The sequence below is a fragment of the Schistocerca piceifrons genome, chromosome 5, assembly GCF_021461385.2.
Source record: "Schistocerca piceifrons isolate TAMUIC-IGC-003096 chromosome 5, iqSchPice1.1, whole genome shotgun sequence".
Lineage (NCBI taxonomy): Eukaryota > Metazoa > Arthropoda > Insecta > Orthoptera > Acrididae > Schistocerca > Schistocerca piceifrons.
In genome coordinates this window covers 641134494-641150134 of record NC_060142.1, presented here as the reverse complement: position 1 = coordinate 641150134, position 15641 = coordinate 641134494, and the positions used below count along the sequence as shown (strand labels likewise).

General features: G+C 45.7%; 1 protein-coding gene across 1 annotated transcript in view; it reads right to left on the bottom strand.

Annotated features, from left to right (window-relative positions):
• The window catches only part of LOC124799174 (pikachurin-like), a 944586-nt gene that overhangs the window by 39176 nt on the left and 889769 nt on the right, over positions 1-15641 (bottom strand). The window contains exon 10 of the mRNA XM_047262711.1: positions 8516-8744. Coding sequence (XP_047118667.1) covers positions 8516-8744 — 229 coding nt within the window. The remainder of the gene's footprint in view (positions 1-8515; positions 8745-15641) is intronic.

Genomic DNA, 15641 nt, shown 5'->3' with positions numbered 1-15641 from the left:
GAGACTGCCAGCACTCCCAAAAAAGACGTCCAGTTCAGCAGCGATGTGTTTGACTGTGATCCATCGATCACCTCGAATGAGAGCGTCCGCACGTTACAGCGTTGCAGGAGTCGCAGCTCCGTGCAGCCGGCCGGCATGCAAGAGACTGGACACGTTTACGCGACCTTGTTGCGATGATGACAGACGCCGCGCCCAACACCTCAAGGTGCTGTTCACTGCCAGGACGCTGAAGACATTCTCCAAGCTCCTGTGAATATCTGTGATGCTCTGGTTTTGCGCCATAGGAAACTCAGTGACATCTCTCTGCTTGGAACGCACCTTTGTTACAGACGTCATTTTGAAGGATGCGTATAGCGGCGCCACCTATCAGAAATTCTTGATGCTACGGGGGGGGGGGGGGGGGGGTGAAGCGGGACTATTCCACCATGTGCCATAACAAATTACACATTTTTCTAACAGAAACTGGCTGAGGAAAAAAAGGATTCATTTAGTTGCTGAACGGCCCTAGTGTACGTGGATACTGTCGGCAAATTTGTTGCGAACAGAGTAAAGCAATAACTTATATCGTCATGCCCCTGAGGGTTCCGCCTCGAAAGTGTTAAATTACGTCGTTTTTCGTTACTGAATTTATTACTGCAAATACAAAATATACACTATATGATCAAAAGTATCCGGATACGCCCAAAAACATACTTTTTCATATCATGTGCATTTTGCTGCCACCTACTGCCAAGCACCCCATATCAGGGACTTCAATCGTAATTAGACATCGTGAGAGACCAGTATGGGGCTCTCCGTGGAACTCACAGACTTCGAACGTGGTCAAGTGACTGGGTGTCACTTATGTCGTACGTCTGTAAGCGAGATTTTCACACTCCAACAGTAAAATTCTGAGGTGGTGGTGTTATAGTGTGGTCGTGTTTTTCATGGAGGGGGCTTGCACTTGTTGTTTTGAGTGGTTGTTGTTTTGAGTGGCACTATTACAGCCCAGGCCTACATTGATGTTTTAAGCACCTCCTCGTTTCCCACTATTGAAGAGCAATTCTGGGATGGCGATTGCATCTTTCAACACGATCGAGCACCTGTGCACAATGCACGGCCTGTGGCGGAGTGGTTACACGACAAACATCCCTGTAATGGGCTGGCCTGCACAGAGTCCAGACCTGAATCCTATAGAACACCTTTTGGATGTTTTGGAACGCCGACTTCGTGCCAGGCCTCGCCGACCGACAACGATACCTCTCCTTAGTGCAGCACTCCGTGAATAACGAGCTGTCATTCCCCGAGAAACCTTCCAGCACCTAATTGAACATGTGCCTGCGAAATTGGAAGCCGCCAACAAGGCTAAGGATGCGCCAACACCATACTGAATTCCAGCAATACCGATGGAGGGCACCACGAACATGTAAGTCATTTTCAGCCAGGTGTCTGGATACATTTGATGACTTAGTGTAAACAGCTGAATGTAAAAGATTTTACTTTTAAATGTATTCTTTTTGTTGTACTTATGTGTAACGTTATTGCACTAAATTTTCTGGCTTACGAAAGGAACTACTATGAGCGATTCGTCCTAATTCATATATATGTTCCATAAATGAAAGAGAAAACAGTTGAGAGAGAGGAAAGATGGTTTGACACAATGACAGTAAATTAGAAGTGGAATGTTTCACGCAACGGTGAAAGAAGAAGCACGTTGAAGCAGTATTTAGACTGACGTGGGCATAGAATAGACAAGAAAAAGAAGAGTAACAAGAAGGAGTGAAGCAAAGCTGTTTCTGAACATCTCTTAGCTTTATTGAGTGTATTGTCACAGACATTAACGGTGTCATGTTGGTACTGGGCAGCGAACAGTAAACTGAAACGTTGTGAGTTTGAAAGTTATTCAAATACGGTGCTGATATGTCAAGGAAGCAGATAAGCCGTTTGGCAGTCGGAAGAAGGAGCCGAATTAATTTTCCGGTGAAGATTTGCAAGAGAAAAGTGACAAACAGAATAGTTCAAGAGTTGTTTGATTGTGGGCGTCGGATTTGTCACTTTTACAAAACTGGTTACCTAATCGGACTCTGATTTAAACGTGGTGAGCAGGAGAGGTGAACGACCTGTGTTTACGAGTGTGATGATAGGAGAATTTTATTAATCAGCGAACCGGAAGGCTTATTTGCTCAGGTTAGTGCAGGCGGACTACGGATAACGAGTAAAATGTGTTTTGTGAAAAGATGAATGTTACGTTGACTCTCCTATTCGTCAGGTAGCTTAGAACTGCTTTAATTATGTTGAAGGCATAGTACTTATATGAAGAAGTTTTAAGTAAACTTCTACGCAGGAATGTGGGTTTCCATTGTTCCGATAACAGTAGCGTTTCTCAGTTTTAGTCCGAAATAGTAAATAATATATCACAAATAAAATGGTGCAAATTACCAATGACGTCGTAGCAACCTTCATTATTTCCTCCCATTCCGCAAGCCGAGAGATCGCAAGAACAGTACCTTTTATTGACATATCTGCGGAGAGAGTGCAGTTCACATCTGGACAAGGAAACACGAACTGAAAATTTCTGTGGACATTCTTGTCAATGATTGTCATTGGGTTGCGTTTTTTTTTTTTTTTTTTCGTGTCGATGTCAACAGTGCAACCTGATGAATCGATTAAAAATGAAACTGCCTTTCATTCATTATAAACTGCCAACCGGATTTGCCTTCCTTTTACTCCCTCCTACAACTGAGAGCCACTGACGAAGCTGAGCGGCAGACATGCCAGACAGAAAATAACAGTGAACCTTAAATTTTTGATCCATATTAAGTGCCTTCGGCATTGGCTGAACATTTTATGTGAAACTTAGGAGAGTTACCTGCAAGCTGGGAGAAAAATATGTGTCAGTCACGGTGACGAAAGGTGGCATTGAAAAGAAGTCACCTATCGTCTGTTTACAAGTCCATAAAACCAATGGATGAAATTTTCATATTTAGGGTGGTTGAATACAGTGATGGGATTTGTAAGATAATAAATAAATGGAAGAGGAAAATGGAATGGAATGCTTTCGGTTAAATAAGTCTGGTTTTGAAAGCTTAGCTCACGATGTCTCTTAAAAGACATGCTTGGAATCAGTTTGTGTGATCAGTTTTGAATTACTGCAGCTTATCACGATAGTCGCTCATTGAGCAACGGAGAGACGCACAGATGCGCACTGGGACGGCCAGGATGACAAATAAATTGATTTGAGAGGAGACTAGAGTGGAACAGGCACACTATCTAGTCAAAAGCATCCAAAAATTTATTAGCGAACACTAATGTGGCGGGTGTCCACCCTTGGTCTTGCACTGTGGTGGAGACACTTTCAGTTATGTGTCTGAATTTCTGTGAAGGAATGGCAATCCGTTCTTTCTCAAGAACCGAAACAGAGAAGGTACTTATATTGGACGCTGGGGTCTGGAGCGAAATCGACTTTATAACTCAAAACGAAGTTGTTCCTTTGCGTGCAGCTGGGTACTTTGGGCATGCCAGTCCATTTAAGGCATTTTATTGTTGAAAACCATTTTCTCACAGGTACTGCTTTCTGACATGGTGCATTGTCATTCTGATAGAATCACCGTCTCTCAGCTGTTCCTCTACTCCACACAGTACGCACTGCTATAAAATCTTTTCGTATTCTTCCGCATTTTATAGTTTGCTTAAGCGCAATAAGGGGTCCACGCCCTGACAGTGACAAACACCCCATTCCGTAATACCACCTCCTCCATACTTCTTTGTTGGACTACACATGGAGGCAAATAACGTTGTCCAGGCTGTCGTCAAACTCAGACCCATGCATCGTATTGGCACAGGTTCTAGTCTGGTTAATCACTCCAAACTACTCGTTTTCAGTCATTCATTGACCAATGGCACCACTCTTCACACCGCCTCAAGGTTTCGCTTAGCATCGACTACAGAAATCGGTGGCTTATGAGATACTGCTCGACAACTGTATCCAATTATTTTTAATATACTATCTGGACTGCAGGTAGCACTTTACCACTCGACGGCCTTCTCGAGCTAGCTTTATCGTGCTAGATGAGAAATGAACTTTGGGGAAAGGAGAGTATCAAAATACTATCTCTTCACATTTATGTAATCTCTGTATCTTCGTTCTTCTCACTGGCCCACTGAAAGGAAGTTAATCCACTGATGTTGAAGGGAGCCAGTAGAAGAGCAACTACTGCCAATAGATTTCTCACCGGAGAGCGACATCGTCGTGGGGGTCTGGCCTTAGCTTGTCGTTACGTGCTGGCGAGGCGCATGTTTTTATATTTCCTGGTCGGTAAGGAAAGTTACTAACAGAGAAATCGGATAGAAAACGCAATATCTTGAAATTTTCAGAATTTCTGCCCAGTCTCGATGCGCCAGGCGTCTACCTCGTTGAGTTATATTACGTTACAATCGGCCTTGCGGACTCGTTCAGGTATCGCGCTGAATCGAATTCAACAGACACCAGAGTGCTCGATCTCCTGAGCTAAAATCTGATGAAAGAAGTTGTACCTTTGTTACATTGACTCGATCTTGTAATTTGAACTTCGCGTAGACTTTGGTTTAGCTTATTGGAACTTTTCTTGTAGCTTGTCGTGCCTTGTCGCCCAGTTCCTCGGTTCAGCGCGATTGTGTACTGTCAGATGCTGAGGAGAACGGGTGCGACACGAACGCCGCAAGACTTACGGTGTGCACTGTGACGCGCTCACCAACACAACATTGCACGCCATTCTAAAGGTCTTAGTTTTACTATTCTTCCTTTCTTCCTAGGCTACAGTCTGTTTACTTCAGTACCTCTCAGTCTACCCTGAGGTTATCGCTCTGTCTTTTCTTTGTTCCACCAATATTTCTTCTACCAACTTTTGATTTACGTATTTATTTTGATTTTTCTAAATCTTCCTTTCATCCATCCTGTGTATGTGTTCCTCCCATTCATGCTTTCTCATATAAGTACCCACTCATTAAGGGAGTCCACTTTACATCATTTTCTAATGCTTTCGCTTCTGTCTGAACCTCTCACTGTGTTTTCCGAAAGTCTCTTTGTTTCTGATGTCTCCGATCAAGTCTCAGACGAGTATGTCGTAATTGGTCTCAGTACTGTATTCTACACCCATTCCTTTGCATCTTTTCCTTTGCGCTTCCAAATAGTATCGTTGAAACACATATAAATTTGTAAATAATAGATTTCAGCTATCAGTCGTTCTTTTCAAATTTATTTGGCAGATCTAGATTTCAGCTAGAAACTAGCCATCCTCAATGCACTATCATTTTTGATCAATGCATGTAATGCCTGTTGGACGGGCTTCATTCACAGTTCAGTAAGTATTCAACAGGAATTACATGCATTGATCAAAAATGATAGTGCACTGAGAATGGATAGTTTCTAACTGAAATCTAGACCTGGCAATAAAATTTCAAAAGGACAACTGATAGCTGAAATCTACAATTTACAAGTCAGTATAACAGTCGCTGCGTGCAACAGCCTCTCAATGGAGGGTAACCTATGAATTTGTTTGCTTTTGCTACTTGTTCCCTAACTCCCTTTTCGACATTTCCACTGCTGGACAGGTCTAAAAGTAATTCCACAAATAACATTAAGTCAACATTGTCTGACTGACCCAGTGACGTTCCAGACACACAAATACATTAAATCATAACAAAGAAATGGTTCAAATGGCTCTGAGCACTATGGGACTCAACATCTTAGGTCATAAGTCCCCTAGAACTTAGAACTACTTAAACCTAACTAACCTAAGGACATCACACACGCTCATGCCCGAGGCAGGATTCGAACCTGCGACCGTAGCAGTCCCGCGGGTCCGGACTGCAGCGCCAGAACCGCACGGCCACCGCGGCCGGCAAATCATAACATATTTTCATCATATCGATGAAATTCTTAATTCTTGTGACCATTGCCTCATTAAATAACTCACTAACAACAGTACTACTAATAAAAAGAAAATCGGTAAACAGAAACGGTGCACAACGAAACAAGGCACTAAGGCTGACAAAGGACTGCATCAGTGATACAAAATTGTTGCTAATGATGAACAGCAGGGACTAGTGGCAGGTGAAAGGAACGACTTTTCCCCATCATCTACAGACGTTAAAGTAACCTCTGGCGTGCCACATGGGAGTGTTATGGGACCATTGCTTCTCACAATATATATAAATGGCCTAGTAGATAGTGTCGGAAGTTCCATGCGGCTTTTCGCGGATGATGCTGTAGTATACAGAGAAGTTGCAACACTGGAAAATTGCAGCAAAATGCAGGAACATCTGCAGCGGATAAGCACTTGGTGCATAGACAAATGTAATGTATTGCGAATACATTGAAATAAGGATCCTTTATTGTATGATTATATGATAGCGGAACAAACACTGGTAGCTGTTACGTCTGTAAAGTATCTGGGAGTATGCGTGCGGAACGATTTGAAGTGGAATGATCATATAAAATTAGTTGTTGGTAAAGCGGGTGCCAGGTTGAGATTCACTTGGAGAATCCTTAGAAAATGTAGTCCATCAACAAAGGAGGTGGCTTACAAAACACTCGTTCGACCCACACTTGAGCATTGCTCATCAGTGTGGGATCCGTACCAGGTCGGGTTGACAGAGCAGATAGAGAAGATAGAAAGAAGAGCGGCGCGGTTCGTCACAGGGTTATTTGATAAGCGTGATAGCGTTACGGAGATATTTAGCAAACTGAAGTGGCAGACTCTGCAAGACAGGCGCTCTGCATCGCGGTGTAGCTTGCTCGCCAGGTTTCGAGAGGGTGCGTTTCTGGATGACGTATCGAATATATTGCTTCCCCCTACTCATACTTCACGAGGAGATCACGAATGTTAAGTTAGGGAGATTCGAGCGCGCACGGGGGCTTTCCGGCAGTCGTTCTTCCCGCGAACCATATGCAACTGTAACAGGAAAGGGAGGTAATGACAGTGGCACGTAAAGTGCCCTCCGCCACACACCGTTGGGTGGCTTGCGGGACATAAATGTAGATGTAGATGTGGATCACCCGGTTCGACTCGCAGGCGTTCTTCAGATCTGCCTGCCATACTCAGTGTTCACTTTATTGAGTGTCCTATTGGCCCAGGTGTTGACAGATGTGAAAATTACCGAACTATTAGTTTAATAAGTCACAGCTGCAAAATACTAACGTGAATTCTTTACAGACGAATGGAAAAACTGGTAGAAGCCGACCTCGGGGATGATCAGTTTGGATTCCGTAGAAATGTTGGAACACGTGAGGCAATACTGACCTTACGACTTATCTTAGAAGAAAGATTAAGGAAAGGCAAACTTACGTTTCTAGCATTTGTAGACTAAGAGAAAGATGTTGACAATGTTGACTGGAATACTCTCTTTCAAATTCTAAAGGTGGCAGGGGTAAAATACAGGGAGCGAAAGGCTATTTACAATTTTTACGGAAACCAGATGGCAGTTATAAGAGTCGAGGGGCACGAAATGGAAGCAGTGGTTTGGAAGGAGTGAGGCAGGGTTGTAGCCTCCCCCGATGTTATTCAATCTGTATATTGAGCAGGCAGTAAAGGAAACAACGGAAAAATTCGGATTAGGTATTAAAATCCATGGAGAAGAAAGAAAAACTTTGAGGATCACCGATGGCATTGTAATTCTGTCAAAGACAACAAAGAACTTGGAAGAACAGTTGAACGGAATGGACAGTGTCTTGAAAGGAGGATATAAGATGAACATCAACAAAAGCAAAACTAAGATAATGGAATGTAGTCGAATTAAGGCGGGTGATGCTGAGGGAATTGGATTAGGAAATGAGACACTTAAAGTAGTAAAGGAGTTTTGCTATCTGGGGAGCAAAATAACTGATGACGGTCGAAGTAGTGAGGATATAAAATGTAGACTGGCAATGGAAAGGAAAGCGTTTCTGAAGAAGAGAAATTTGTTAACATCAAGTATAGATTTAAGTGTCAGGAAGTCGTTTCTGAAAGTATTTGTATGGAGTGTAGCCATGTATGGAAGTGAAACATGGACGATAAATAGTTTGGACAAGAGGAGAATAGAAGCTTTCGAAATGTGGTGCTACAGAAGAATGCTGAAGGGTAGATCACACAACTAATGAGGAGGTATTGAACAGAATTGGGGAGAAGAGGAGTTTGTGGCACAACGTGACAAGAAGAAGGGACCGGTTGGTAGCACATGTTCTGAGGCATCAGGGGATCAACAAGTTTAGTATTGGAGGGCAGCGTGGAGGGTACAAATCGCAGAGGGAGACCTAGAGATGAATATACTAAACAGATTCAAAAGGATGTTGGTTGCAGTAAGTACTGGGGGATGAAGAAGTTTGCACAGGATAGAGTAGCATGGAGAGCTGCATCAGACCAGTCTCAGGACTGAAGACCACAACAACAACAACATTGGCCCATTATGTAGAGGGTGAGATGATGTGCATCCTGGTCAATCATAGTGTCACAAATTTGTCAAAAAAATGGCATGTGCGATGTCACGGAGCGCTAGCAAGCTTTGTGGCGGCGATGCTCACCTTCTGGATGCAGCCGACGAACGAGGTGCGCACCTTGACCTTGGGCGAGACCATGTCGAAGTTGGGCACGCCGCCGATGTAGAGGTTCTGCGGCAGCGTCATTTGCGTGAAGGCGCCGGGCGCCGTGGCCTGCGTTGGCGGCCGGTCGTCCACCTGGAGGACCGCCAGCCGGCCCGTCCGCGACACCACCGCCTCGTGCCACTGGCCCAGCGACAGCGGCGCTCCGCTCCTGCCCGACACACAGTGCGCTGCTGCAGTAATGGTTAGCCGGACACTTGACACGTTATGTAGTCAGTAAATAGCTGGCGGTGCCGCATTACCACTGCGCAACACAACTAAAGGATCACTTTTTCCAGACCCCGTACTTGTCTCCCATTCGGACGTATAAGTTTCAAATTTGGCTCTAAGTTGCCAATAATCTGTGAGGTGACAACGGCCTTGCACCTTCATGAATCCATTTAACGTGACACTTAAGGTTTTGTTGGAGTAATACTCTAAATTACGGTGTAGGAAACGGTGTAGGAAATCTATGTTTAAACGCATTGGCACGCGAGAATTCCGCGATTTTGTAATTATAAGATTTTGCGGAAAGGCAGTACGCGAGACAGAGCTCGGCTACTTCCCCGCCTAGCCCCCGAAGGTCACGGCCTAACGGTATGAATGGTGAACTTGGGGATTTCTGTAATCCGTTTACAGAGGCCACAGCAGTCTCCAACCTCTGAAGGACGTACGGTTGCAGGCGTTCAAGTGTTTACCAAAACAGAGCAGTGGATAGCTGGACAGGCTTTCCTGTGCGTGCTCTCGCCTGTGTCCCACTAATTTTACGCTTTCGAGTAACTCGAGTGGGGCAGGCCAGGAGTTCCAAATAACAAACTTTCAATGCAAGAATCTGTGTTCGCTATGACGGGGAATCTTGCCGGGAAAATCTCGAGTGGTCTCTTGGGAGAAAACTTCCAGTAAATGTGTTATTGCCCGCAGCTGTGGTTCTTCACAGCCATGGAGGGCGGTGTTTACTTGTGAAATTTTGTAGAAATAAAAGAATGGTGGAAAAGAGTTCTGTTCCCAGGCCGTGAATTGGTCGGCACTGGCAAACTGGGTATTTTGACAGCTTCTAGTGAAGTGATTCGCTCGGTAAAAGTAGAGGGGAGAAAACAAAGGTGAAGAGCGATTTTGCTGGACTCTCGGTAAGGGTCTTCCGTTCTGAGCTCTCGTACTGAGAAGAGGTTAGCCAAGTCGTGTCCCATCTTGGTCTTTCGTTCTGTGTACGTTAGCCAAGCCAGCTCTTTGCTGCTGGGAAGATCGTTGCAAATAGAGAAGTTTATGGACAGCGGTCTGTTGGCCGAGTAGTGTAGGAGTGTACTTTCCGAGACGCCACACGCCAACCGCACAGCCGCGCCGTCGCCGTCGGAGACCGCCGCTGCAACAGGAACATTACGGTGAGATCGCTCCCGCTTCGGCCTGTGTTAGGAGTAACGTTAAATAGTTGGATCACGTGCAATTGCTGTTTCCACAGAAGTTTCGCGACACTTTGGGATGTAGTGGTTCTTCGTATTTTACCTTTTGTGTCGATGTCACACCGCTCACACTTGGCGGTCAGCCAAGTTATAAGAGACCGCGTTTTGGACCAATTTTAACACAGTTCACTGCCAATGCCAGTCAGGACGATAATTTGTAAACTGTTCATTGTGTTTTATTCAGCATTGATCTGAAGGTTATAATAAAAGTATTGTGATTCAGTAGAGCCTTTACTTTCAGTAGTTGAGCCGGCCGGAGTGGCCGTGCGGTTAAAGGCGCTGCAGTCTGGAACCGCAAGACCGCTACGGTCGCAGGTTCGAATCCTGCCTCGGGCATGGATGTTTGTGATGTCCTTAGGTTTAACTAGTTCTAAGTTCTAGGGGACTAATGACCTCATCAGTTGAGTCCCATAGTGCTCATAGCCATTTGAACCATCTCCATAAATCCCTAAGAGTCCGAGGAGGTGGAGATCTCTTCTGAACAGCACGTTGTAAGGCATCCCGGATATAATCAATAATGTCCATGTCTGGGGAGTTTGGTGACGATCGGAACTGTGTTCCTGGAGCCACTCTGAAGTAATGGGACGTGTGAGGTGTCGCATTGCCATTCTGGAACTGGGAATGCACAATGGACATTTGAGCCTTTCAGTAGTTGATCCTGAATTCACCGTTTTGCTTTATTTTATTTTTGTGTATGTGTTTGATGTCACTGAACACCCTATGTGTTCGTGATCGTTCATGTTTGTAAGTAAAACCATGTGTGATTTATCGTCAACGCTACCACCGCAGATTAATTAGGGTGACAGGGCCACATTTAAATCTAGCGTTATCCATTTTTGCGTACAGTTCCACTCCCAATTTCTCTGTAAGTTGTTTGTCAGGGGTGAACACACGCAAAAAGCGGACAAGCAATGGGTGGGGTGTTACAAATCTTCCTCTGTAATATACTTATATGGATATGGTGTCTGTTCTTTCGGACATGTCTGAAAGAACAGACACCATATCCGAATAAGTATATAGTTCTGGCAATACCGACCATGACTTTCCTCTTCTGTGCGGATGCACACATATTACCCCAACTCTTACGGGACTTGGTAAGAAAGTCTTCCACGAGTAATGAGTGTGCTGGGTAGGGATACTACGAATGCAGTGTGTGGACATATAAGGTGAGAATGTGGGTCTCGCGGGAGGCTTGCGCGAGATAGTCCCTGCGGTCGCACTATCCTCTGTGCCCTCGATGGCTCAGATGGATGGAGCGTCTGCCATGTAGGCAGCAGATCCAGGGTCCGAGACCCGGTCGGGGCACACGTTTTCACCCGTCCCTGTTAATATACACTACTGGCCATTAAAATTTCTACACCAAGAAGAAATGCAGATGATAAACAGGTATTCATTGGACAAATATATTATACTAGAACTGACATGTGATTACATTTTCACACAATTTGGGTGCATAGATCCTGAGAAATCAGTACCCAGAACAACCACCTCTGGCCGTAATAACGGCCTTGATACGCCTGGGCATTGAGTCAAACAGAGCTTGGATGGCGTGTACAGGTACAGCTGCCCATGCAGCTTCAACACGATACCACAGTTCATCATGAGTAGTGACTGGCGTATTGTGACGAGCCAGTTGCTCGGCCACCATTGACCAGGCGATTTCAGTTGGTGAGAGATTTGGAGAATGTGCTGGCCAGGGCAGCAGTCGAACATTTCCTGTATCCAGAAAGGCCCGTACAGGACCTGCAACATGCGGTCGTGCATTATCCTCTTGAAACGTACGGTTACGCAGGGATCGAATGATGGGTAGAGCCACGGGTCGTAACACATCTGAAATGTAACGTCCACTGTTCAAAGTGCGGTCAGTGCGAACAAGGGGTGACCGAGACGTGTAACCAATGGCACCCCATACCATCACGTCACCGTATGGCGATGACGAATACACGCTTCCAGTGAGCGTTCACCGCGATGTCGCCAAACACGGATGCGACCATCATGATGCTGTAAACAGAAACTGGATTCATCCGAAAAAATGACGTTTTGTCATTCGTGCACCCAGGTTCGTCGTTGAGCACACCATCGCTGGCGCTCCGGTCTATGATGCAGCGTCAAGGGTAAACGCAGCCATGGTCTCCTAGCTGATAGTCCATGCAGCTGCAAACGTCGTGGAACTGTTCGTGCATATGGTTGTTGTCTTGCAAACGTCCCCATCTGTTCACTCAGGGATCGAGACGTGGCTGCACGATCGGTTACAGACATGCGGATAAGATGCCTGTTATCTCGACTGCTAGTGATACGAGGCCGTTGCGATCCAGCACGGCGTTCCGTATTACCCTCCTGAACCCACCGATTCCATATTCTGCTAACAGTCATTGGTTCTCGACCAACGCGAGCAGCAATGTCGCGATACGATAAACCGCAATCGCGATAGTCTACAATCCGACCTTTATCAAAGTCGGAAACGTGATGGTACGGATTTCTCCGCCTTACACGATGCATCACAACAACGTTTCACCAGGAAACGCCGGTCAACTGCTGTTTGTGTATGAGAAATCGGTTGGAAACTTTCCTCATGTCAGCACGTTGTAGGTGTCGCCACTGGCGCCAACCTTGTGTGAGTGCTCTGAAAAGCTAATCATTTGCATATCACAGCATCTTCTTCCTGTCGGTTAAAGTTCCTAGCTGTAGCACGTCATCTTCGTGGTGTAGCAATTTTAATGGCCAGTAGTGTATATCAACGCCCTTCAGCAACTGAAGGTATTAATATATAATTCTAATTCCTCTGTAATGGTGCAAAGGCATGGAACCCTGCGACGTCACTCTCCAGCGTTGTGACGGTTCAGACAGCAAGGTATCGTCAAATACGAAGAAAAAGGTCACCGCTCACACACATTTTGCTCTCGAAAACGACTGTTTCAGTACAGTGAGCAACAGGACGAGGTTCTTGTCATCTTTCGAATCCGTTGTCGCCCCCTGGGCTTTCCATCCTCACTCTAAGCATCCGGTGGACGTTATCTGAACACTGTGGAGTGTACTGCGACCGCAATTTTTGCTTTGCTCCACAAGGTAGAACCGCTCGGGATCGTTCAAAACCTTTTGATGAAATCTGAACGTGGGCCGAGGCAGTGAAGTGGTTTTATGCTTTTTCAGCGCTTCTGTTTCCCGCCCCCCTGCGACGTGGTCATAGGATGGGTGCCGAGGGTGGGGAGGGGGTGCTGCGTTATGATGTGGGCGAATAGAACGGAAAACGTTCCCTCTAAGACCCCCGGTCGGCAACACCCTAGCTGCCACACACTCACCTATACTTAGCACTTTAAAAATGTACACGTCGGATACTACGACGCCGCGCGGGATTAGCCGAGCGGTCTCAGGCGCTGCAGTCATACTGTGCGGCTGGTCCCGGCGGAGGTTCGAGTCCTCCCTCAGAAATGAGTGTGTGTGTTTGTCCTTAGGATAATTTCGGTTAAATAGTGTGTAAGCTTAGGGACTGATGATCTTAGCAGTTAAGTCCCATAAGATTTCACACACATTTGAACATTTTTGACACTACGACATCAATTTTGCACGAGAGCTATTCGGAAAGTAACGTCTGATCGGTCGAGAAATGAAAACAGCGCTCAAAATCCGATGAAGCTTTGCATAGATGCGTTGGACACTGTCTCTAGTAAGCCCATCGATCCCTTCACATCACTATTTTCAGTTCTGAGCCAACACTTAACACGTAAAGATGCCTAGAAAACAGTGTATCCCACCAAGTATGAATGCCCGTGAGAGATTTCGCCTGATGTCACGCTGCCCACATAACACAGCTGTCATACGGTTCACTCTTCATGAAAATTCTCGGCCGTACACTGCAGGGAGAATGAGGACGCTCCTGCAGCGTTTTGGATGGGAAGCGTTTTGATTACCCACCAAACAGCCCGAACTTGGATCCCTCTGACTTTAAGCTCTGCTCAGTTCAACCGCCGACTATGAAAACATTTTGGCACAGGCAACAAGCTGCAGATCAGCACAGAGAATTGTGAGAAAGCAAACGCCGCTGCCTTCTATGACAAGGGTATTGGAAAGTTGGTACAACGCGACGACATATTTCTCAGTCGAAGCGGCAGCTATGTAGGAAGTAACTGGAAGGTGTAGCTAACTGTTGCAAATTTTTTATTTTCTCTGTGGTTTCCACTTCACCACCGATCGGAGCCGACTTTGCGAATAGTACCCGCATTGAAGCTGTTATAGCGCCTGAAGGTAGCAAACAGCACCTAATAGTTGTCGAAGGGGTTTGCTAACCGTCAATCGTTAGAGCAGCCAAGAGGCTGATCGGTGCTAAAATTTCTGAGAAGCATTTTTTTAAAGTGCTCAACATAGGTGTGCATGTTGCACTGAGGGGGATCTTACACAGACATTTTTCCGTTCTATTCATGCATATGACAATGGAGAACCCCACCCTCCCCTCCCCACTCAGTTATCACACCAGAGAGAGCATGAAACAGAATCACTGAAAAAGCATGAAACCACTTCGCTGCTTCGTACCACGTTCAAATTTTGTCGAATGGCTTTGAACAGTCGATAGTGGCTCTGCTTTGTGTACCAGAGCAAAAACTACGGTGGCACGACATTTCAGAGGGATCGGTTTACGAGGTGCATTCAAGTTCTAAGGCCTCCGATTTTTTTCCTCCGGACTGGAAAGAGATAGAAGCATGCGCATTGTTTCAAAATGAGGTCATGTTCATTGTCGATACGTCCCAGAGATGACAGTACCGTACGGCAGATGGAATTTTACCGCCAGCGGCGAGAATGAGAACTATTTTAAATACTTAAAATGGCGACGTTTTCCTTACTTGAACAGCGTGCAATCATTCGTTTTCTGAGTTTGCGTGGTGTGAAACCAATTGAAATTCATCGACAGTTGAAGGAGACATGTGGTGATGGAGTTATGGATGTGTCGAAAGTGCTTTCGTGGGTGCGACAGTTTAATGAAGGCAGAACATCGTGTGACAACAAACCGAAACAACCTCGGGCTCGCACAAGCTGGTCTGACGACATGATCGAGAAAGTGGAGAGAATTGTTTTGGGGGATCGCCGAATAACTGTTTAACAGATCACCTCCAGAGATGGCATTTCTGTGGGTTCTGTGCACGCAATCCTGCATGACGACATAAAAATGCGAAAAGTGTCATCTAGGTGGGTGCCACGAATGCTGACGGACGACCACATGGCTGCCCGTGTGGCATGTTGCCAAGCAATGTTGACGCGCAACGACAGCATCAATGGGACTTTCTTTTCGTCGGTTGTGACAATGGAAGAGACGTGGATGCCATTTTTCAATCCAGAAACAAAGCGGCAGTCAGCTCAATGGAAGCACACAGAATCACCGCCACCAAAATGATGGTGTCCATGTTCTGGGACAGCGTGGGCGTAATCCTTACCCATTGCGTCCCAAAGGGCACTACGGTAACAGGTGCATCCAACGAAAATGTTTTGAAGAACAAATTCCTTCCTACACTGCAACAAAAACGTCCGGGAAGGGCTGCGCGTGTGCTGTTTCACCAAGACAACGCACCCACACATCGAGCGAACGTTACGCAACAGTTTCTTCGTGATAACAACATTGAAGT